The 16009-nt window shown below is 55.4% G+C and overlaps 2 protein-coding genes across 2 annotated transcripts; one reads left to right on the top strand and one right to left on the bottom strand.

Annotated features, from left to right (window-relative positions):
* Nucleotides 1-245: 245 nt before the first annotated feature.
* On the top strand, nucleotides 246-6095 carry LOC134503557 (cytochrome P450 2F5-like). Its single transcript, XM_063312370.1, has 9 exons — nucleotides 246-523; nucleotides 749-911; nucleotides 1309-1458; nucleotides 1892-2049; nucleotides 2971-3147; nucleotides 3799-3940; nucleotides 4297-4484; nucleotides 5586-5727; nucleotides 5884-6095. The coding sequence occupies exons 1-9, from the start codon at nucleotides 344-346 to the stop codon at nucleotides 6063-6065; spliced, it is 1482 nt and encodes a 493-aa protein (XP_063168440.1). The 5' UTR covers nucleotides 246-343; the 3' UTR covers nucleotides 6066-6095.
* Nucleotides 6096-6306: 211 nt separating this feature from the next.
* LOC134503553 (cytochrome P450 2F3-like) lies at nucleotides 6307-15980 on the bottom strand. Its single transcript, XM_063312365.1, has 9 exons — nucleotides 15766-15980; nucleotides 14138-14300; nucleotides 13597-13746; nucleotides 12419-12579; nucleotides 10827-11003; nucleotides 10085-10226; nucleotides 9635-9822; nucleotides 9188-9329; nucleotides 6307-8691 (listed from the first exon to the last, which is right to left on the bottom strand). The coding sequence occupies exons 1-9, from the start codon at nucleotides 15964-15966 to the stop codon at nucleotides 8510-8512; spliced, it is 1506 nt and encodes a 501-aa protein (XP_063168435.1). The 5' UTR covers nucleotides 15967-15980; the 3' UTR covers nucleotides 6307-8509.
* Between the last annotated feature and the right edge of the window lie 29 nt (nucleotides 15981-16009).

The raw sequence follows: 16009 nt of genomic DNA, 5'->3' as shown, positions 1-16009 counted from the left end.
ATGGCCGCCACCTCCCTTGGGAGAGGCCCAGAATTTGACAGTGAGCTGGTGATCTGAGAGCGAGTCACGTTCCAAGGAGAAAGTGTTGCGCAAGTGGCTGATGACCTGCTCCGATGGTTGCCAGAGGTGCTTATATAAAGCAGCTGCACTTTGCCACCCAGCTGGATTCTGAGGAGCAGTGTTGCTTTGCAGAGCCTCTTGAAGGGATCGGGTTCTGGCTGGGAGGGGACACACGTCTCTCTGCAGTCCTTGGGGCACGAAGCCTGGACACAGGAGGCCTGGCACTAGAGTCCTTGGTTCTGTCAGAGCCTTCTCCTGGCCAGGCCATCCAGCATCCCGGGCCATGGAAGTCAGCTTAGTCACCATCCTCCTCCTGGCTCTATGCCTTTCCTGCCTGCTGCTGCTCTTTCGAGGAGATGGACGGGGCACGAAGGCACGCCTTCCGCCTGGACCGCAACCATTGCCCTTCATAGGCAACCTGCCTCACCTGGATGCCAAGAATATCATCAGGTCCATCTTGGCGGTAAGCTCAGCCTCTGCCATAAATTGGGGCCTGCTCGGTAGAAAAGGTTGGGGCAAACTGGAGGTACTTTGAGGAGGACCTTTGTGGCCCCTCGAAGGCTGCAGTTGGTTGGAGCAAGGTGGGCTGGAAGGCCAAGGCTGTTCTGGCAGGCAGCCTCCTGGGGACCAGGCATTGCGCAGGAGGATGCAGCCGGGTCCGAGCCCTCCTTTGCTTCTGTGACCCCAGCTCAGCAAGCAGTATGGCTCGATCTTCACCATCCACATGGGGTCCCGGCCTGTGGTGGTGCTGTGCGGGTACCAAACTGTGAAGGAGGCCCTGGTGGACCAAGGCGAGGAGTTCAGCGGCCGGGGGGACATGCCAGTCTTGTTCCGTTTCACTCAAGGAAACGGTAAGTCCAGGTGTGGAGTTTTCCTGGGATCCCCCTCGACGGAGGATGATGGGCTGGGGAGCAAGCCACGCCCTCCGCTTCTGGCAACCTTACTTCCCATGAACAGGACGGGTGGGGGGGGCGTGGCCTGCAGCACGCTAGGTCCAAAGCAGACTCTTTTTGAGTAATGATGGAGGAAAACCTCCTCTGTGTGACCAGGCATTTTTCCAGGATGCAAGTGTTTGGGGAGGGGCATCCCTGCCCTTGCTTGTTTGGGGACACCTAGAGCTCTCTGGCTGCTCACCTGGGTGACCCTCCAGGCTTGTCCAGGAAAAGGTTCCTCACTTCACTCACAGGCTCAGTTCAGAATGCTGGAGCCCCTCCGCCATCGTCTTCTTTACTCCTCCGCCCCATACAGGAATTGCTTTCTCCAACGGAGAAAAATGGAAGATCTTGCGGCGTTTTGCCATTCAGACCTTACGGGACTTCGGGATGGGCAGGCGCAGCATTGAAGAGCGAATCCAGGAGGAGGCCCAGTGCCTGGTGGAAGAGTTTGCCAAGACGAAAGGTGGGCAGGGCTGCTGCTCCAGGGATGGCGAGGATGCTTAATCTACCTGATCTCACCTTTGCCTTTCCAAAGAGGGAGGGACCCTGCCAGTGGCAGCTTCTTAAGACAATTAATTGCATGCTTTTTTAAAAAAGGGCTGCATCGGTGAGGAAGTATTTAGCAAGCCGCCCTGGAATGTTCTCCTTGTATTTGGGGGGAGGGGCAGTATATGAATAAATGAATGATGACACTAATAGCAACGTTGATGAACAGGGTAACAGGCGAAGGGTTTTGCTCCTTAAATTGCAAGATTTGTCCAGAGATTCAGGATCCCCCTTTGTGCAATTCTTGCAATCCCATGTTTGAGGAGAAGCACCAGCATCAGGGTGGGCTCTCTGGCTAGCAAAAGCCCTCAGTCACCTGGTCTTTCCCTTTTGGTGCTGCTTCCCTGCAGAACCCTTTGACCCCACATTCCTCCTTGGCTGCTCAGTCTCCAACGTCATCTGCTCCATCGTCTTCGGAGATCGGTTTGACTACAAGGATCAGCACTTCCTGACTTTCATTGGGCTGATCAATGACAACTTCCGCCTCTTCAGCTCTCCCTGTGCTCAGGTGAGTGTCCCCCCCTTAGGGGGGAAGTGAAGGTAGGGCTGAACTCCTGGACGGAAGTGCGAGGGCAAGAGAATGTGGACCGGCCTAGCAGGGGCAAGGAAGAGGCGGCCCGTCCACTCTGCAGCTGCCTGTTTCCCGTCAGGCCTGCCTGGAAGCCTTCCGAAGTAGGATTTGCGGGGCTGGCGGCCACGGCAGCCTCTGTCACCTTTCTTCTGATGAACTCAAGGTTTTCATCTTCAAAGAATGAAAGCATCGATTTCTTTCCACCCTCGGACACTACGTTCATAGTATCGGAGTCTCTTTCCATAGTACCCCTGAGCTTACTTCCTTACTTCAAGGTGTAGTGACTCCTACCATCAATTAAAGCCAATCATTTGACAGAATTGAAACTGGTGAAGTTGGTGACAAGGGTGATCTGCAGGAGGAGGCCCTGCAAAGCAGCTGGTCTTGGCCAGAGGTTGGCTCACCTCTCTGCTGTGCCCACTACCCTGGCAGCTGGGACGGTGAGGGCAAATGAGGCAGGGGCCAGGATGCTGCTGTTGAACAGGCAGTCTCCCCTAAGCCAGACAGCCTTTGGCTCAGGTCTCGATCCAGATTTGGGGCCTTGCTGGCTCTTCCTTTGGATGAGTGGCGGCCTTTCTAAAATACATTCAACACGAGAGGGAGGCACCTGAGCCCACATCTCTTTTTCCTCTCCACGGTCAAGTCCTAAAGATGTGACACCCTTCTATGTTCACTGAGAATTATGGAAGGCATCTCATCAGGGAAAGTGAATGGTGAGAGCCGGGAAGTCTTTTCGTCTTTGGACTCCTGCTTCCCAATATTGATCGGCTTGATTGCATTCCAGAATCCACTTTTCCCCCCCTCCCCAACCCCTCCTTTGGATACCACCATGCTCCATTGCCTGTTTGCTCTTTCTAGATGTACAACATTTTCCCCCATGTCATGTATTATCTGCCTGGACCACACAACCAGATTTTTGCCAACTTTGAGAAGTTGCGGGCTCTGGTTAAGGAGATGGCCAAGGCCCACCAGGCCACCCTGGATCCCAGCTGTCCGCGCGATTACATGGACAGCTTCCTCCTCAAGATGCAGCAGGTGAGAGTGGGCTTTGCAATCCTCCGTGGTGGCCTTGGGCACTTCTGCTTGCGGCTGGCCGAGGAGGGGCAGGGTTGCCATCAGTCCAAACCAGAGTGGTGGCCCTGGTGGAAGTTCGGTTTCGAGGAAGGGGCAGAGACATTGCTACGCTACATACCTTGCTCCCCGCTGCAAGAACCTTCCCACTGGTAACTCAAGCGCTGTCCAAAGGCTGAACTTCCTGGTGAGCTGCAAGTACATTGCAAAGGCTTGGGGAGATTTTGGGAGGGCACCTTTCCTCTCTGAGGGAAGCTGCTCCTTTTGATGTTCCCTCCTAACCATCTTCCTGAGCCAGGCCTGCCCTCCTCCCCACCCCGCAGCAGAGGGAGGGAAGAGCAGTGGCTGAAGGCTACTTAGCCAGATTGGTTTAGGGGCAGCCCAATTTCAAACCTCCCATGCAGGGGATCGGCTTTCTTAGCTGCAGGAATTTGGGCTATAACTTGCAGGAAAAATCTCTCTTCATCTCTTCCAGCAATGTAATCACATGGTTACTTTCTGCAACCCTCATCAGTTAAAACGTGCGTGCCCCTCTTTGCAAAGAGATTGCCTGGCCCTGCAAGGGGCTGGTCAGCACACGCTCAGCTCCAGGCATCCCTGTGTTTGTGCACGCAGGAGAAGGAAGACCCACTCAGCTTCTTCCATGATGACACTCTGATCATGACCACCCACAACCTGTTCTTTGCGGGCACTGAGACCCTCGGCACCACCCTCCGCTATGCGCTTCTGATCCTCATGAAGTTCCCCAAAGTAACCGGTGAGGGCCGAGAGGACGTGACTTTCCCTAGGTCAGAGGCTGTCTGTTTCCAGCCAGTGAGGGAGTTGCAGTTCATGCCATCTGGAGCGTCCTAGGCTGGCAAAGGCAGAACTGGCCCATCTCCCCTCTCCAAGGCTGGGTTTGCCCAGCAGGCTCCGCTCAGAAAAACGGGGCTGAGCAGCAGGGAGGGTGGTGGAGGCCCAGCTGGAGAGAGTGCCTTCCTCAGCACCTGCGGTCTGCTCCCTGTGCAGCTGAGGGTTGGAGCAGGTGCCCTTTCAGCCTGCAAAACAGCTGTGGGGCCTCTGCGGTTGCCACCCAATGACCTTCATGTGCCCTCCTTGCCCCTCTGTCTCCAGCCAAGGTGCAGGAAGAGATCATGAAGGTCATCGGCTCACAGCGCAGCCCATCCATCACTGACCGGGCGAAGATGCCATACACGGATGCCGTGATCCACGAGGTGCAGAGGTTCGCTGACATCATCCCCATGGGCATCCCCCATGCGCTCACCAGGGACACCCATTTCCAGGGCTTCTTCTTTCCTGAGGTACTTCAGCCACTGGGCCACAGCAGGTCGAGGGCAATGGAGAGCGCACTGTGGGGACGTGGCTGGGGGGCGGGGTTAACCCAGGCCTGGTTCACACGTTCACCTCAGCTCAGCTTGGGCACTTGCTCTAGTTCGCAGTCATGGCACCCGGTTTCTCTGAGAGGTGGATCTGTGTGGGTTGGAGTGGGCTTGCTTCACAGGTGGGAGGAGGGTGGTGAATTTGGTGGCACCGGCACAACCTCCTGGTTTCACACCCTTCCCTTTCACACTGTTGGGGCTGACACAGGGGGTTGATTGACGGGTGCAAGTTTCACCCGTTGTTGTTGGGGTTTTTGTTGTTGTTGGTTTATTTGAAATGATTTTCTAATTGTATGTGGGGTTTTTTTCCTTGTTCGCCACCCAGTGTTCCCTTTGGTAAATGGGTGGCCATATTAATTTGTTAAGCAGACAAACAAATATCTGCAGCTTTAATTTTGAGCTGTTCATTCCTCATGGGTCCCTCCATCTCTGCCAGGGAACTGCATATTTTTTGAGTTCTATTTCAGGGAATAAAGAGGCAGATCTCTCCAGTTCCATGTTGTTTCTCAGTTTAGCCATTTTCAAAAAATGTGCACAAAATGCTGTGTGCATTTTCACACATATTTCCCCTATGCTAATGTACATATGACTTTCCTACCTACACATTTTGCGGTGATTTCCCCTGCCAACCTAATACATTTTGTGCAGACTTTCCCTGAATATGTGCATTTCCCCTCTGTGGGTAGCTGCAAGCTCTGCTGTAACATACCGTTTCAACACACCCGCCTGTTTTTGTTCTCCTACAGCCTCATACAGGCTGAATAGGATGACTGTAAAAACCCGAAACAACGAGCAGATGCGGATCCAAAGGGGGACCTGCCCTCCGTCTCTTGACGGCAGAGGATGGATAAAGGGAAGGATCAGCTGGCAAACGGAAGCCAGGTCTTCCCTGCCGCTGGGAGGATAAAGAAGGGTTGAAGGAAGAGCCAGGCCAGCCGAAAGCAGACACCCCCGCCAGAAAGGCGTCCGGGGGCAGACGTTCCCGCCTCCACCCACTTGCTTTTCTTCCTCCCCTCCCAACAGGGCACCAACGTCCTGCCTTTCCTCCACTCGGTGCACAGAGACCCCACCCAGTTCAAAAGCCCGGACGCCTTTGACCCCGCGCACTTCCTGGACGGGAACGGCGCCTTCCGCCGCCGCGACGCCTTCATGCCCTTCTCCGCCGGTAAGTCACGGCGAGGCGGTCCGTTCGGGGAGAGCGAGGAGCCGCCTGGCTGGGCCCGGAGCACCACTCCCGCTCCTCTTCCGGCTCCCCGACGGGCAGTGCAGCAGCTCCCCCCTTCCCCGCCCGCCCTCTCACCCGCCTTCCTTGGCCCCCCAGGGAAAAGGCTGTGCCTGGGCGAAGCCTTGGCGCGCATGGAGCTGTTCCTGTTCCTCACCACCCTCCTGCAGCGCTTCACCTTCCAGCCCACCTGCCCCCGAGAGCAGCTCGACCTCTCGCCCCTGATGAGCGGCATCGGGAGCGTGCCGCGCCCCTACGCCTTCCGCGCGCTCTCCCGCTGAGCCGGCCGCGGGTGGGCGCGGTGGACGGCCGGGAGGAGGAGCCCGGCTTTTCCGGCTGCTGCCTGGGGTGGGTCAGCCTGCCCTCTACAGCCGGGACGGAGCACCTTCTTCGCAGCCGCGGGGCCGCATCCCCCTTCCTCTCCCTCCAGCGGCGACTGATTTTTCCTGGACGCGCACGGCCTCCTCGCCATCACATGGACTTTGCTCTCCCTCCGGAAAACAGCGTCAGACCAAAGCTAGGCGGGTTTCAGGTTGGTGGGAACCGCTTTATTTTTTTACTAGAACGTGTGATCCGGCGACTGGGCGGAGAAAGGTAGACGCGTGTTGAGCCCCAGACGGGTTCCAAGCTCACCGTCCTTCCGCGCAGAAAACGACTCTTGGTTTTCCCGGCAGCCCCCTTCAGTTCGGCAGCATCATTGAGGAAGGGGAGCAGCGGCGCCGCGTCTCTGTAGGGAGCCACGCATTCCACCCGCGGTTGCCCATCCCCCTGCCACGCCCCCGCCTTGGAAGGCTCTCACCAGAGTGCCATCCCTCAAAAGAAACTGCGGGTTCTCCTGCCCTTAATCGGATTATAGGCATCGGGTTTCATGATCTGAGTTTTTTTCATGGCTGCAAAGTAGGGGAACGGCACCTTCAAAACAGGTATTTATTCCTTTGAACTTTAATCTGGATATGCTGTGGCTGTGACTTGTTTTCTGCCTGGAATGACTTCAAGTGGTACCAAATGCAAATAGAAAAAAAGAACACACCAAGTAAACACTACTCTGAGTCATGGAATACAATGCTGGGAATGCTTTTGCTGAGTTCTGTTAATCCTTCCCCCTACCTCCACCCCAGCTAATATGGAACTTGAGAGCTGTTCATGGATATTATCTTATGGAATTTCTCAAGCTGAAATGTGGTAAGGCTGAAATGTGATAATTTTGCAGAAGGACAAAAAGAAATAAATAACATTGCTATGCAAACATTGAGCTGCACTGTACCAAATGTGGTCAAAGGTTGGTTCCAAGTCCATAATGGGACATTACCACATTGTTGTGTTAAGAAACACTGACAGTTTAAAAAAACAACAACTCTGGAAGATGCTTCCCTTGTACAGGAAGTGGGACCCCTCCCCTTGGCTCCCCTCCTTGAGTTGTTTTGGGGGCAAGAGGCGTGCTCTGGAGAACTGGGCTGAGGGCAGTGGAGGTGCCCTGGAATAATCCTACTTTTCTAGACTTTCTTCTGCTCTGCTAATAAATTTGAGTGGGTTTTTATCCTTTGGAATTGTTTGTAAGCTCTTTTGAGAGTCCTTGGGGGTTGGAAAGTGGGACAGAAGTGTTCTAAATAAAATGCTAAACCTGCAAGCCAGCCTGAGGACGCACTCTTCTATGTTCAGCACTGGAGGGTGGGAATCTGGGCAGGACCTGCACATGGACTGCGCAGTCACGATGTGTCCAGACCTCGTTTTCTCCAAGGCTCCCATGACTTCCAGCCAGTAAGATACTGGGCTAGGGCAGCCAAGGCTGGCACACCCTGGAGCAGCAGGGTCGTGAGAATCCATCTAGTTAGACCGGGGGAGGGGGGCAGAGGGGATCCCTTTGAAAACCATCAGCTTTACTTTGGTTGCTGTGAGGAGGAGGAACTGCCCTGAACTGGCTTCACCAGCTGCATGTTCACACCTGGCCAGCTGGGCAGCGTGCTCTGCAGATTGCCAAGATGGGGCTTTCCTTCCTGTGGGGCACCAAGAGCTGATGCTTGACCCCAGCACCAAATTTCCACCCTGTTGGAAAGGTCCCTTAAGCAGCTTCTCACTCTGCTGGTTGGACGGCCAGCCTGTTTGCTCAGCATCGCCACCCACGGTGCCCCCTCAGCAAGCTTTCCCTCCCCTTGGAAGCTTGGCACGAAGCGAGTGAGCTTTGGGTAGAGAAACCAGAGCAGGCACTTCCGAACGAAGAACATTTTCAGCCTTGGTTGTTCTTGCAAAGATCCCCTTCACAGCGGCCCAGCTCTGTCCTTGGCATTTCCAGGGCAGATGGATCATGCACTGAAATCTGTGCTCTGCCCCAGGACCAGGCAGTGCCCACTGGGGTGCCGAATGCAGCCTCCCTGGGCTGTTGCTGAAGCTCTTGAGAGTGCAGCCAAGAGCCTCAAGGATTGCCCAGGGGAGCCAAGCCTGGCACCAGCTGTCTGTGCTCTGCAGGGCACCGGGGCAAGTATTTCTGGAGGCCCCACAGAGAGGCAGGAGGTGGACTGGTGCAGGGGACACGCTTGACTGGGAAGGCTGGGAGTGCTGGGGCGAGAGGAAAGAAGCCCAGAACAGCGCCACGGAAGGGAGGGGGCTGGCAGCCACAACTCGGGGAGGGGCAGGAGGGGGCAGGGAACCCCAATGGGCTTCTGGGCCGGGAGGCAGAGCAACCCAGGCAGCTCTGCCTGATTGCAGCCCCCAGGGTGACCCACCGCCTTCACCGGGGGAGGAGGCAGAACTGATAAGCACGGGGGATGCTGCCCAAGCCCGTGGACTCTGGGGTGATGTCGATGTCTGCAGGGCACATCAGGGCTTTCAGCTGGAAGTTCTGCAGAATGGTGGTGAGGAAGATGAAGAGCTCCATGTTGGCCAGGCCTTCGCCCAGGCATACCCGCTTGCCTGTGGAGGAGAGAGAGACTTCATTGGTGTCTGCCCAGCCAGGGCTCAACGTGGGAGGCCTAGCCGGCACCCATCACCAAAAGTTTGGGAGAGGCAGTTGCCCTCTCTGCTCTTTTGGAAGCCCCAGTTTTCCTAAGTCGGGTGGCGTATCACCCTAACCCCACCCCTGCCCTGCTCTGCTGGCTGAGCATGAAGAGCTTTGTAGTCTGGCACATCTGGCAGGCCACGGCTGGAGAAAGCCGCCCCTTTTATTGCCTCAAGCAACTCAAGGAAAATGCAAGGCGGCAGGGACCGACCCACCCACCATGGGCATGCCTGCCTCCAACCCACTACCCTGCCACCATTCCCCTCCCTTCTGAGCCAGGCTGCTAGCCTCTCTGCCCCTCCCCCCAGGTTATGGCAGGGCAGGACTCCCCCAGGCCCTCTTACAGCTGCGGGATCCTTGAGCTGGCAGAGCCCTCAGAGGAGGAGCCCAGTGGGGCTGTCCTCCCGTTACCTGCTGAGAAAGCCATGAAGGCGTCCTTCTTCTTGAACCGCCTGCTCTCATCCAGGAAATGGGTCGGGTCGAAGGCGTTGGGGTTCTTGAACTGCATGGGATCAAACTGGGATGTGCAGAGCAAGGGAATGATGTTGAGATCCTGGGATCAGAGGGGGAAGGGACGATTAGACGATAACGGTTAACAGAGGGCAGGCCCTGGTGGGTGCCAGGCTCTCCCAAGCCCAGTGCTCCAACCTGTTGTCCAGCCTACGTCACAGTGGCAAAGGGGGTCATCATAGGCACGTGCAGAGCACTTTCTGCTCAGAGCATCCTCGTGCCTCCCTCGCCATTCAGACTGGAGGGAAGACAGGGTGCGGCTCTCATTTTAGAAGCTGGCCCGAGCTAATCAAGGCAGGAGGCTGCTGATTGTCCCCCCCGCCTCCCAAGTTCTCTACTTTGCCAAACCTTGGGGAGGCTGTAGCCACGGAACTGGATGTCCCTCGTGACCGTGTGGGGCACTCCCATGGGGACAATGTCAGCGTAGCGCTGGATCTCATGGATGACCGCCTCCGTGTAGGGCATCTGGCTCCGGTCCTCCATGCAAGGGCTGCGGTTCGCCCCAATGACGCGGTCGATCTCTTCATGCAGCTTCTCTGCCAGGGGGGAGGGGCCAGAAAAGCTCTGGTGTCGACCCAAAGGCAGCCCGCAAGGGGAACGGCCCGCCCGGAGTTTCCCACTGGGAGGGGGTGGGGAGGGAGGGACGGATCTGAAGAAGCGGCCCTTCCGCTCCGAGACACCGGGGTGCTGCTGCCATTGAGGGCCAGGCGGGGTCCCCATCTCCTGCCTCTGAGGGCCCCACGGAGGTCCCCCTTGCAGGTCCCCCTTAGCCTCCCTCTGTGCCCTCCCCCTGTTTACCTTCCACCTCAGGGTGCCTCAGGAGGATGCGCAGCCCGTAGCGCAGGGTGGAGCTGACCGTCTCAGTGCCAGCAAAGAAGAGGTTCACGGTGGTCTTCAACAGCGTTTCCTCGTTGAAGTGGGAGTTGGGATTGTTCTTTTCCTGCAAGGGGTGGAGGCAGGAGAAAGGAGAGTCCCGTTTCGTTCTTCAGGCCCTTCGGACCAGTGTTTCCCAACCTTGGTAATTTTAAGATGTGTGGACTTCAATTCCCAGAATTCCCCAGCCAACTAATTCTGGCTGGGGAATTCTGGGAGTTGAAGTCCACACATCTTAAAGTGGCCAAGGTTGAGAAACATTGCTTTGGACTGAGATGTTGCTGTGAAGACTATTCTTGTCCAGATGGGAAACTGAGGCCAAGAGACCTCGCTCGGAGGTTTCAGAAATTAGAACCCCACCCCTCATTTGCTGTGCACCTCTCCCCACAAAAAGAGTTGAGGAGAAGGGCTGTGGCCTTTCGGAGCCTGGCCAGGGCACTGAAGGCCCGGGGCTGGATCCCCCTCAATGTTGGTTGCCACCCTGAGCTCTCCTGATGCCTGAGCAAAGCCAATGTGGCTGCATAGCCCTGGGAGCAAAGACACCGGACGGGGGCCCTGGAGCTGTCACGACTCCTCTGAGGGATCCCGGGAATGGGTCCAGGGAAAGGTCCCTGCTGCGCCTCCCAGTCCCTCCCCCTCTCGACAGAGCTGGGCTGGATGTCGGCACCTGCTGCATCTTGATGAGGAAGCAGTCAATAAAGTCCCGCGGGGAGTTGGGGTCCAGGGTCTGCCTGTTCATCTCCAGCCGCTCGCCCACAAACTTTGCCAGCTTCAGATAATTTGTGTAGATTTTCTGGTGTGGCCCCGGGAGCCATCTCATGAAATTTGGGAAGACGAAGAGGAGCTGACGGAGAAGGACAAAGGGTCACCAGCCCAGCGGTTGCTGTCCTGCACTGCGGGAGCCCGGAAGGAACTGCTGGCCGGGAGAAGTCCAGCTGTTCTCAGCCAGATGCCCCTGACCTGCGGCTGCTCCACCCCCACCCCCCAATGGAGGGCGCGCTGCCAGCAAGCATGGCAAGGGGTCTCCCCTTGCGAGCTGCTGCCTGGACTCCCCCCCGCAAAGTTAGGAGGCTGGGGGAAGGGGCTTGCTCTGGGGGACCTGGAGGTTGGCCCGAGGGAGGTGTTCTCCGGTCCCCTCCGATTCTGGGCTGGGCTGTGAACCACCGCCCAGAATTAGCAGTTCAGGAATTGACCCTCTCCTTAGCTGACAGGCCCAGGGGGTGGGGGTCTGGAAAGCCCCCAAGCCAGAGTAACCAGAACAAAACTGCTCTGGGGAAAGAGCTGCTCTCAAGCTGGCCCTCTGCGTGGGGCAGTGACGTTGGGGTGGTGGCAGTGGCCAGTGGAGCATCCTGTGCTCAGCCTTGCATCCGCCTGACGCTCTTTGGCCCTTGCCCTCCTCTGGACTCTCCCTGGAACGATGCTCTGGCCATGGCTAACTGCCCCCTTCAGCTCCTCTGCCCCAGCTGCCACCTGGCACCAAACAAGGATCAGCCCAGGTGGCAACTTCAATTATGCACTCCCCTTGGCAAGGCGGGGGGGGGGGGGGGCTGAGGCAATGGAATTGCCTTCTCTTGCCGCTTCCTCCATTCTCTCTCTCTCTCTCTGGGGGGGTGGGGGGGTGGCAGCAGCTGGTGGCCCTTCCCTTGAGCCAGTTTGCAGCTCAGAGGAGGGCACCACAGAGAGGGGCATGGAAGTGGCTCCATGCCTTTTTTGCTCTTTACACCTGCTCTGAGTTGCCCTCCTCAGATCGCCCCTGCTATGCTTTGGCCACCCCTGGCCTTTGTTCCTGGAGCTTGTTATGCATGGATGGGAGGAAATATGAAAACTTCCACAGGACTGGCATAGTGCAGTTAAATTATTAGCCACTACCAGCCACCTTGTCTGCATTAAATGAAATCTGCTTTCCTTTCCAATTTGGGTTTGGCCAAATCCTGCCCAGTTCCCTCAGACCACAAGCAGGTGCAGGTAGCAATGCTTGGTTGAAAAATCAGCCCCCCCATCTCTTCAAGGCGTTGAACCCTAAGCCGGCTGAAGGACCTGCGTTTGCACAGCATAAAACGGATCAGGGCAAAACTGAAAAAAAAACAGCAGGTTGTGTGAATGCAGACTTTAGGTACAAGTGAACATGGGGTAAGAGTCTTGAGAAGGAGGTCCAGCTGGGTTTGGCTGCATCCAGCTGCCCAGTCTTACAACCAGATGCATATGGGGTTTCAATCTAGCTGACTTGGAAAGTTGGTCTTTCCCTGGGCCCAGACTCACCTGTCCCCAGGTGGAGCTCATGAGCTTCCAGTTGCTGTTGATCAAGTCAAGCAACATGAGGAATTTCTGATCGGTGTATTCAAAACGTTCTCCAAAGACAAGAGTGCAGATAATGTTGGAACCAGCACAACTCAGGAAGAAGGTGGGGTCAAAGGGTTTGCCTGTGTGCAAGGAGGGGCAGAAGTAAGCCTAGGGATCTTTTATAATATTCTTCTACTCCCCCACCCACACAATTATTAATGTTTTTTTGGCACAATTCAAATAATTTGAATAAAGTAATTTAATTTAATAATTAAATTAAATAACTTGGCATAATTAAAATCTCTATGGAGCAGCCTTTCCAATCTGCTGTTCTCCAGATATGGTAACTAATACCTTCCAGAATTCCCTGAGGGCATGGGATAAAGGAAGGACCCAGCACACCTGGAGGAATACCAGCGTGGGAATGCTGCTGAACCTCTTCTGCAAAGCACCCTCAGGCGTCTTCAGGAAAGGGAATGCTTGAAAAAAGTAGGCACTGTATATATATATTCAGATCATAAGTGGAGATCTTCCAAAGCTAGTGAACTGGAACAGATCCAGCTGCTCTGTTTGAACAATGTTTAACAAGCTTGAACCCAGCTTGTCCTCATCAATATTTTGTCTTATCCTTTTTTAAAGTTGGGATTCCGCACATGAGATGTTCCTGGTCTCAAAGGATGGGAAAACCTTTTTGCCAACGGAACAGTTGTGCTGGGTTTGGCTGCTGTTATTAAACACCAAAGAAACAATGGCTAGGATCATTGGAAAGTATTAGATTTGTTAGAAAGTGTTAAAATTGTTAGAAAGTGAAAGTCGTTCTGTTTGTTTCCCAAGCTGGGGAAAAAATTGAAACCTGTAATCAGAAATAAGTTTATCAGTATACAAAGCAATTCAGAATAACCCTGTATACAGCGGCCGCTCAATACAGAGAGATCATTTATACATCTAATGACGCACACATGCATTAATTTCATTTCCCATTGCTTTAATCTGATTATCACCCTAATATTTTTTGCAGTAACCTCAAGGTGGGTTTCAAGGAGGGGATTCCGTATCCACCGTCTGGGAGGATTGTACTTTGAGGCAGCCTGTCCTCTACTTATTGGCAAAGGCCCCCCCAGAGAGGAAAAAGGTGGGGCAAGCGCCCCCCAAGCCACCTTGGGTTTTGTGGAATTCGGCCACCAGGCACTGGGCTTCCTCTTTGATCCGCTGCTCCATGGACCGTCTTCCCATCCCAAAGTTCTTGAAGGTGGAGATGGCGAACCTGCGCAGCTGCCTCCAGCGCTCTCCTGTCCCATACACGATCCCTGGGGACAAAAGGGGGGGACACGGGACAAGGTAGATACCCAGGGACAGAGTCCAGCCTGGCAGTGCTCGATGTCCGTCCTCCCCAGAGTGGCCCGCTGGCTCCCCTGGGTTGCAGTCCCGCACTGTCGCTCTTTCCAGCCCAGAGCCCAGCAGCCCAGGAGAATCGGAAACAGGATTTCAGAGAAATCTCCAGGCCTTGATCCTTGGGCTTCTTTTGATCTAGGATTCACTCCCCCCATCTCTTTTGAAAATCAGAGTTCAGCTCTGAAAAACACACTTAATTGAACTCGGGCAGAATGTCATTTCATCGCTCTCAGTGTCACTCTAAAACCTGGGGTTTAGGAGCTCATTGGCAGTTACTCCCCCCACTCCCACTTTCCAGAGTCTCACCATTGCCTTTGCTCCACATCTGGACAGCGGGGAAGTCGCCTCGGCCACTGAAGTCTTCTGCTTTGTCGATCAAGGCCTCCTTTAGCACTTGGTATCCAGAAAGGACCACGCAGGGGCGAGAGCCCAGGTAGAAGGTGTACATGGGGCCGTAGGTCTTGCTGAGCTGGGAGGAGGAACATCAAGGCGGGTGAGGGCCAGGGCCAGTCCTGCGTCTCTGGGACGCTGGAAGTTCAGCCCAGCAGGAGGCATTTGGGTTTAAAGGCCTCCTTTCTTCTGTTTGAACCCAAAATCGATGGAAGAGGAGGGTGTTTCCAGGCAGGGCAGGGAAGGGGTGGCTTACGGTACAGTTGTCTTGCTCACCATTTTTTCCCCAAGGGATGTAAAAATATTCCTTCCCCTTGTGACTTCCCATTTCTCCACTTCTTCTTTCTTTCTACAAAAAATCCACGAAGGAGCACCAAAAAGAACAACTGTGCCGTGGCTTTCGATGGGCTAACCCATGAGAGGCTGCCTGGAAGGACCCTTAACTTAGACCTGGGCTCCACTTTAATCAGACCTAATTTAAGACGTTCACACAGACACACCCTTCCCTTCCCCACGGCTGCTTGGGGGAAGCTATGCCTTTTCTTCAGTCTACAGTTAAAGCTCTGCAAATGACTGGAGTTACAGCTGATAGAAAAAAGGGCCTAATCTCAAATGTTGCAGGGGGCTAAATTCAAGTGTCTGCGCTAAGAGGGGGAGAAACTCCTGGGGCCCCAAGTTCAGGGCCCTGGCCCGCACCCTCCTATGCAAGCCATGGGCTCTCTGGCCATCATGGCTGCCTGTGCCGGGCCCCGTCCTTCCCGCTCAGCTCAACTGGCTCTCTGGAGCTGCTCTGGAGCTAGGCAGGCATTTCCCCATGGGAGAAGCCTGAGCTGCCCCATGTCACGGGGTCTTCCCGCCCAGCCCCTACACAGCTGGAGGGGCTCTGCTGCCTCAGGTCAAGGCAGGGAGGGGGCTGGGCCTGACGCTGGGCATGGCTCTGCCACTGGAGGGAAGGCTGGCGGACTCGAGCGCTGCGTGAGCATGATGACCATTTCTCTGGGTTTGGGGAGGTCCCGTTGGATGTACAGAAGCCTCCCTACTTCTGCCTCCCTCTTGCTCTTTTGACAGAAAGGATGGCTGGTCCAGCTTGCCACCCACAGGGGCTTTCCCTCTTCCTTGCTGACCCCCTCCAGCCAGGCACTGGGGCCTTGCAAGCGGCCTCTGAACGGCCTGAAAATCACCTGGCAGAGCCCTCTCCTGCCCCTCCTGCTTTCCCCGGAGCCCTGCAGCAGAAGAGATGGTGGCATTCAGTTGCAGGGAAGGGTGAAAGGTTCAGGATTGCTCACAAGCCCTATTCTGTCGTGCCATTCCTGGTTCTGGTTATTTGGTTTGGAGGAACTGACATTCCATCCGTGGTCGGAGACACCCCCATCTTTGGGTCTTCTATCTCCTGTCCCCAAGCTGACCTCTGAGAGTAAATCATGTTTCAAAAGTGCCAAGATGGCCGTGGCTCCCCCCTCACCGGAAAGGCCTTTCTGGTTTCCCCATGGGCACAAAGTCCAAGCCTCCCCACCCCAGTTAGCACACGAGTTCCCACGGCTCACTTCTCTCAGGGACTGGATCAGCTCCTTCACGTCCACTTGATGCATGTTGCCGATGAGCGGGAGAGGGGCGGGCCCTGGTGGGAGGCTGGTGAACTTCCTTTTGGCTGAGAAGTGGAGGAAGAGGAGGCATGACACGGCCATGGCTAGGAGAATGCTGAGGGGCCCACCAAAATCCATCTGAGTGGTGGCCGAGATCTCCATGGTTGCTGCAGGTCCTGCTGGTGGTGACCAACGGTTGCTAACT

The sequence above is a fragment of the Candoia aspera genome, chromosome 10 (genome assembly GCF_035149785.1).
Source record: "Candoia aspera isolate rCanAsp1 chromosome 10, rCanAsp1.hap2, whole genome shotgun sequence".
Lineage (NCBI taxonomy): Eukaryota > Metazoa > Chordata > Lepidosauria > Squamata > Boidae > Candoia > Candoia aspera.
The sequence above is the reverse complement of the archived record's forward strand: the minus strand, read 5'-3'. Positions and strand labels throughout refer to the sequence as shown.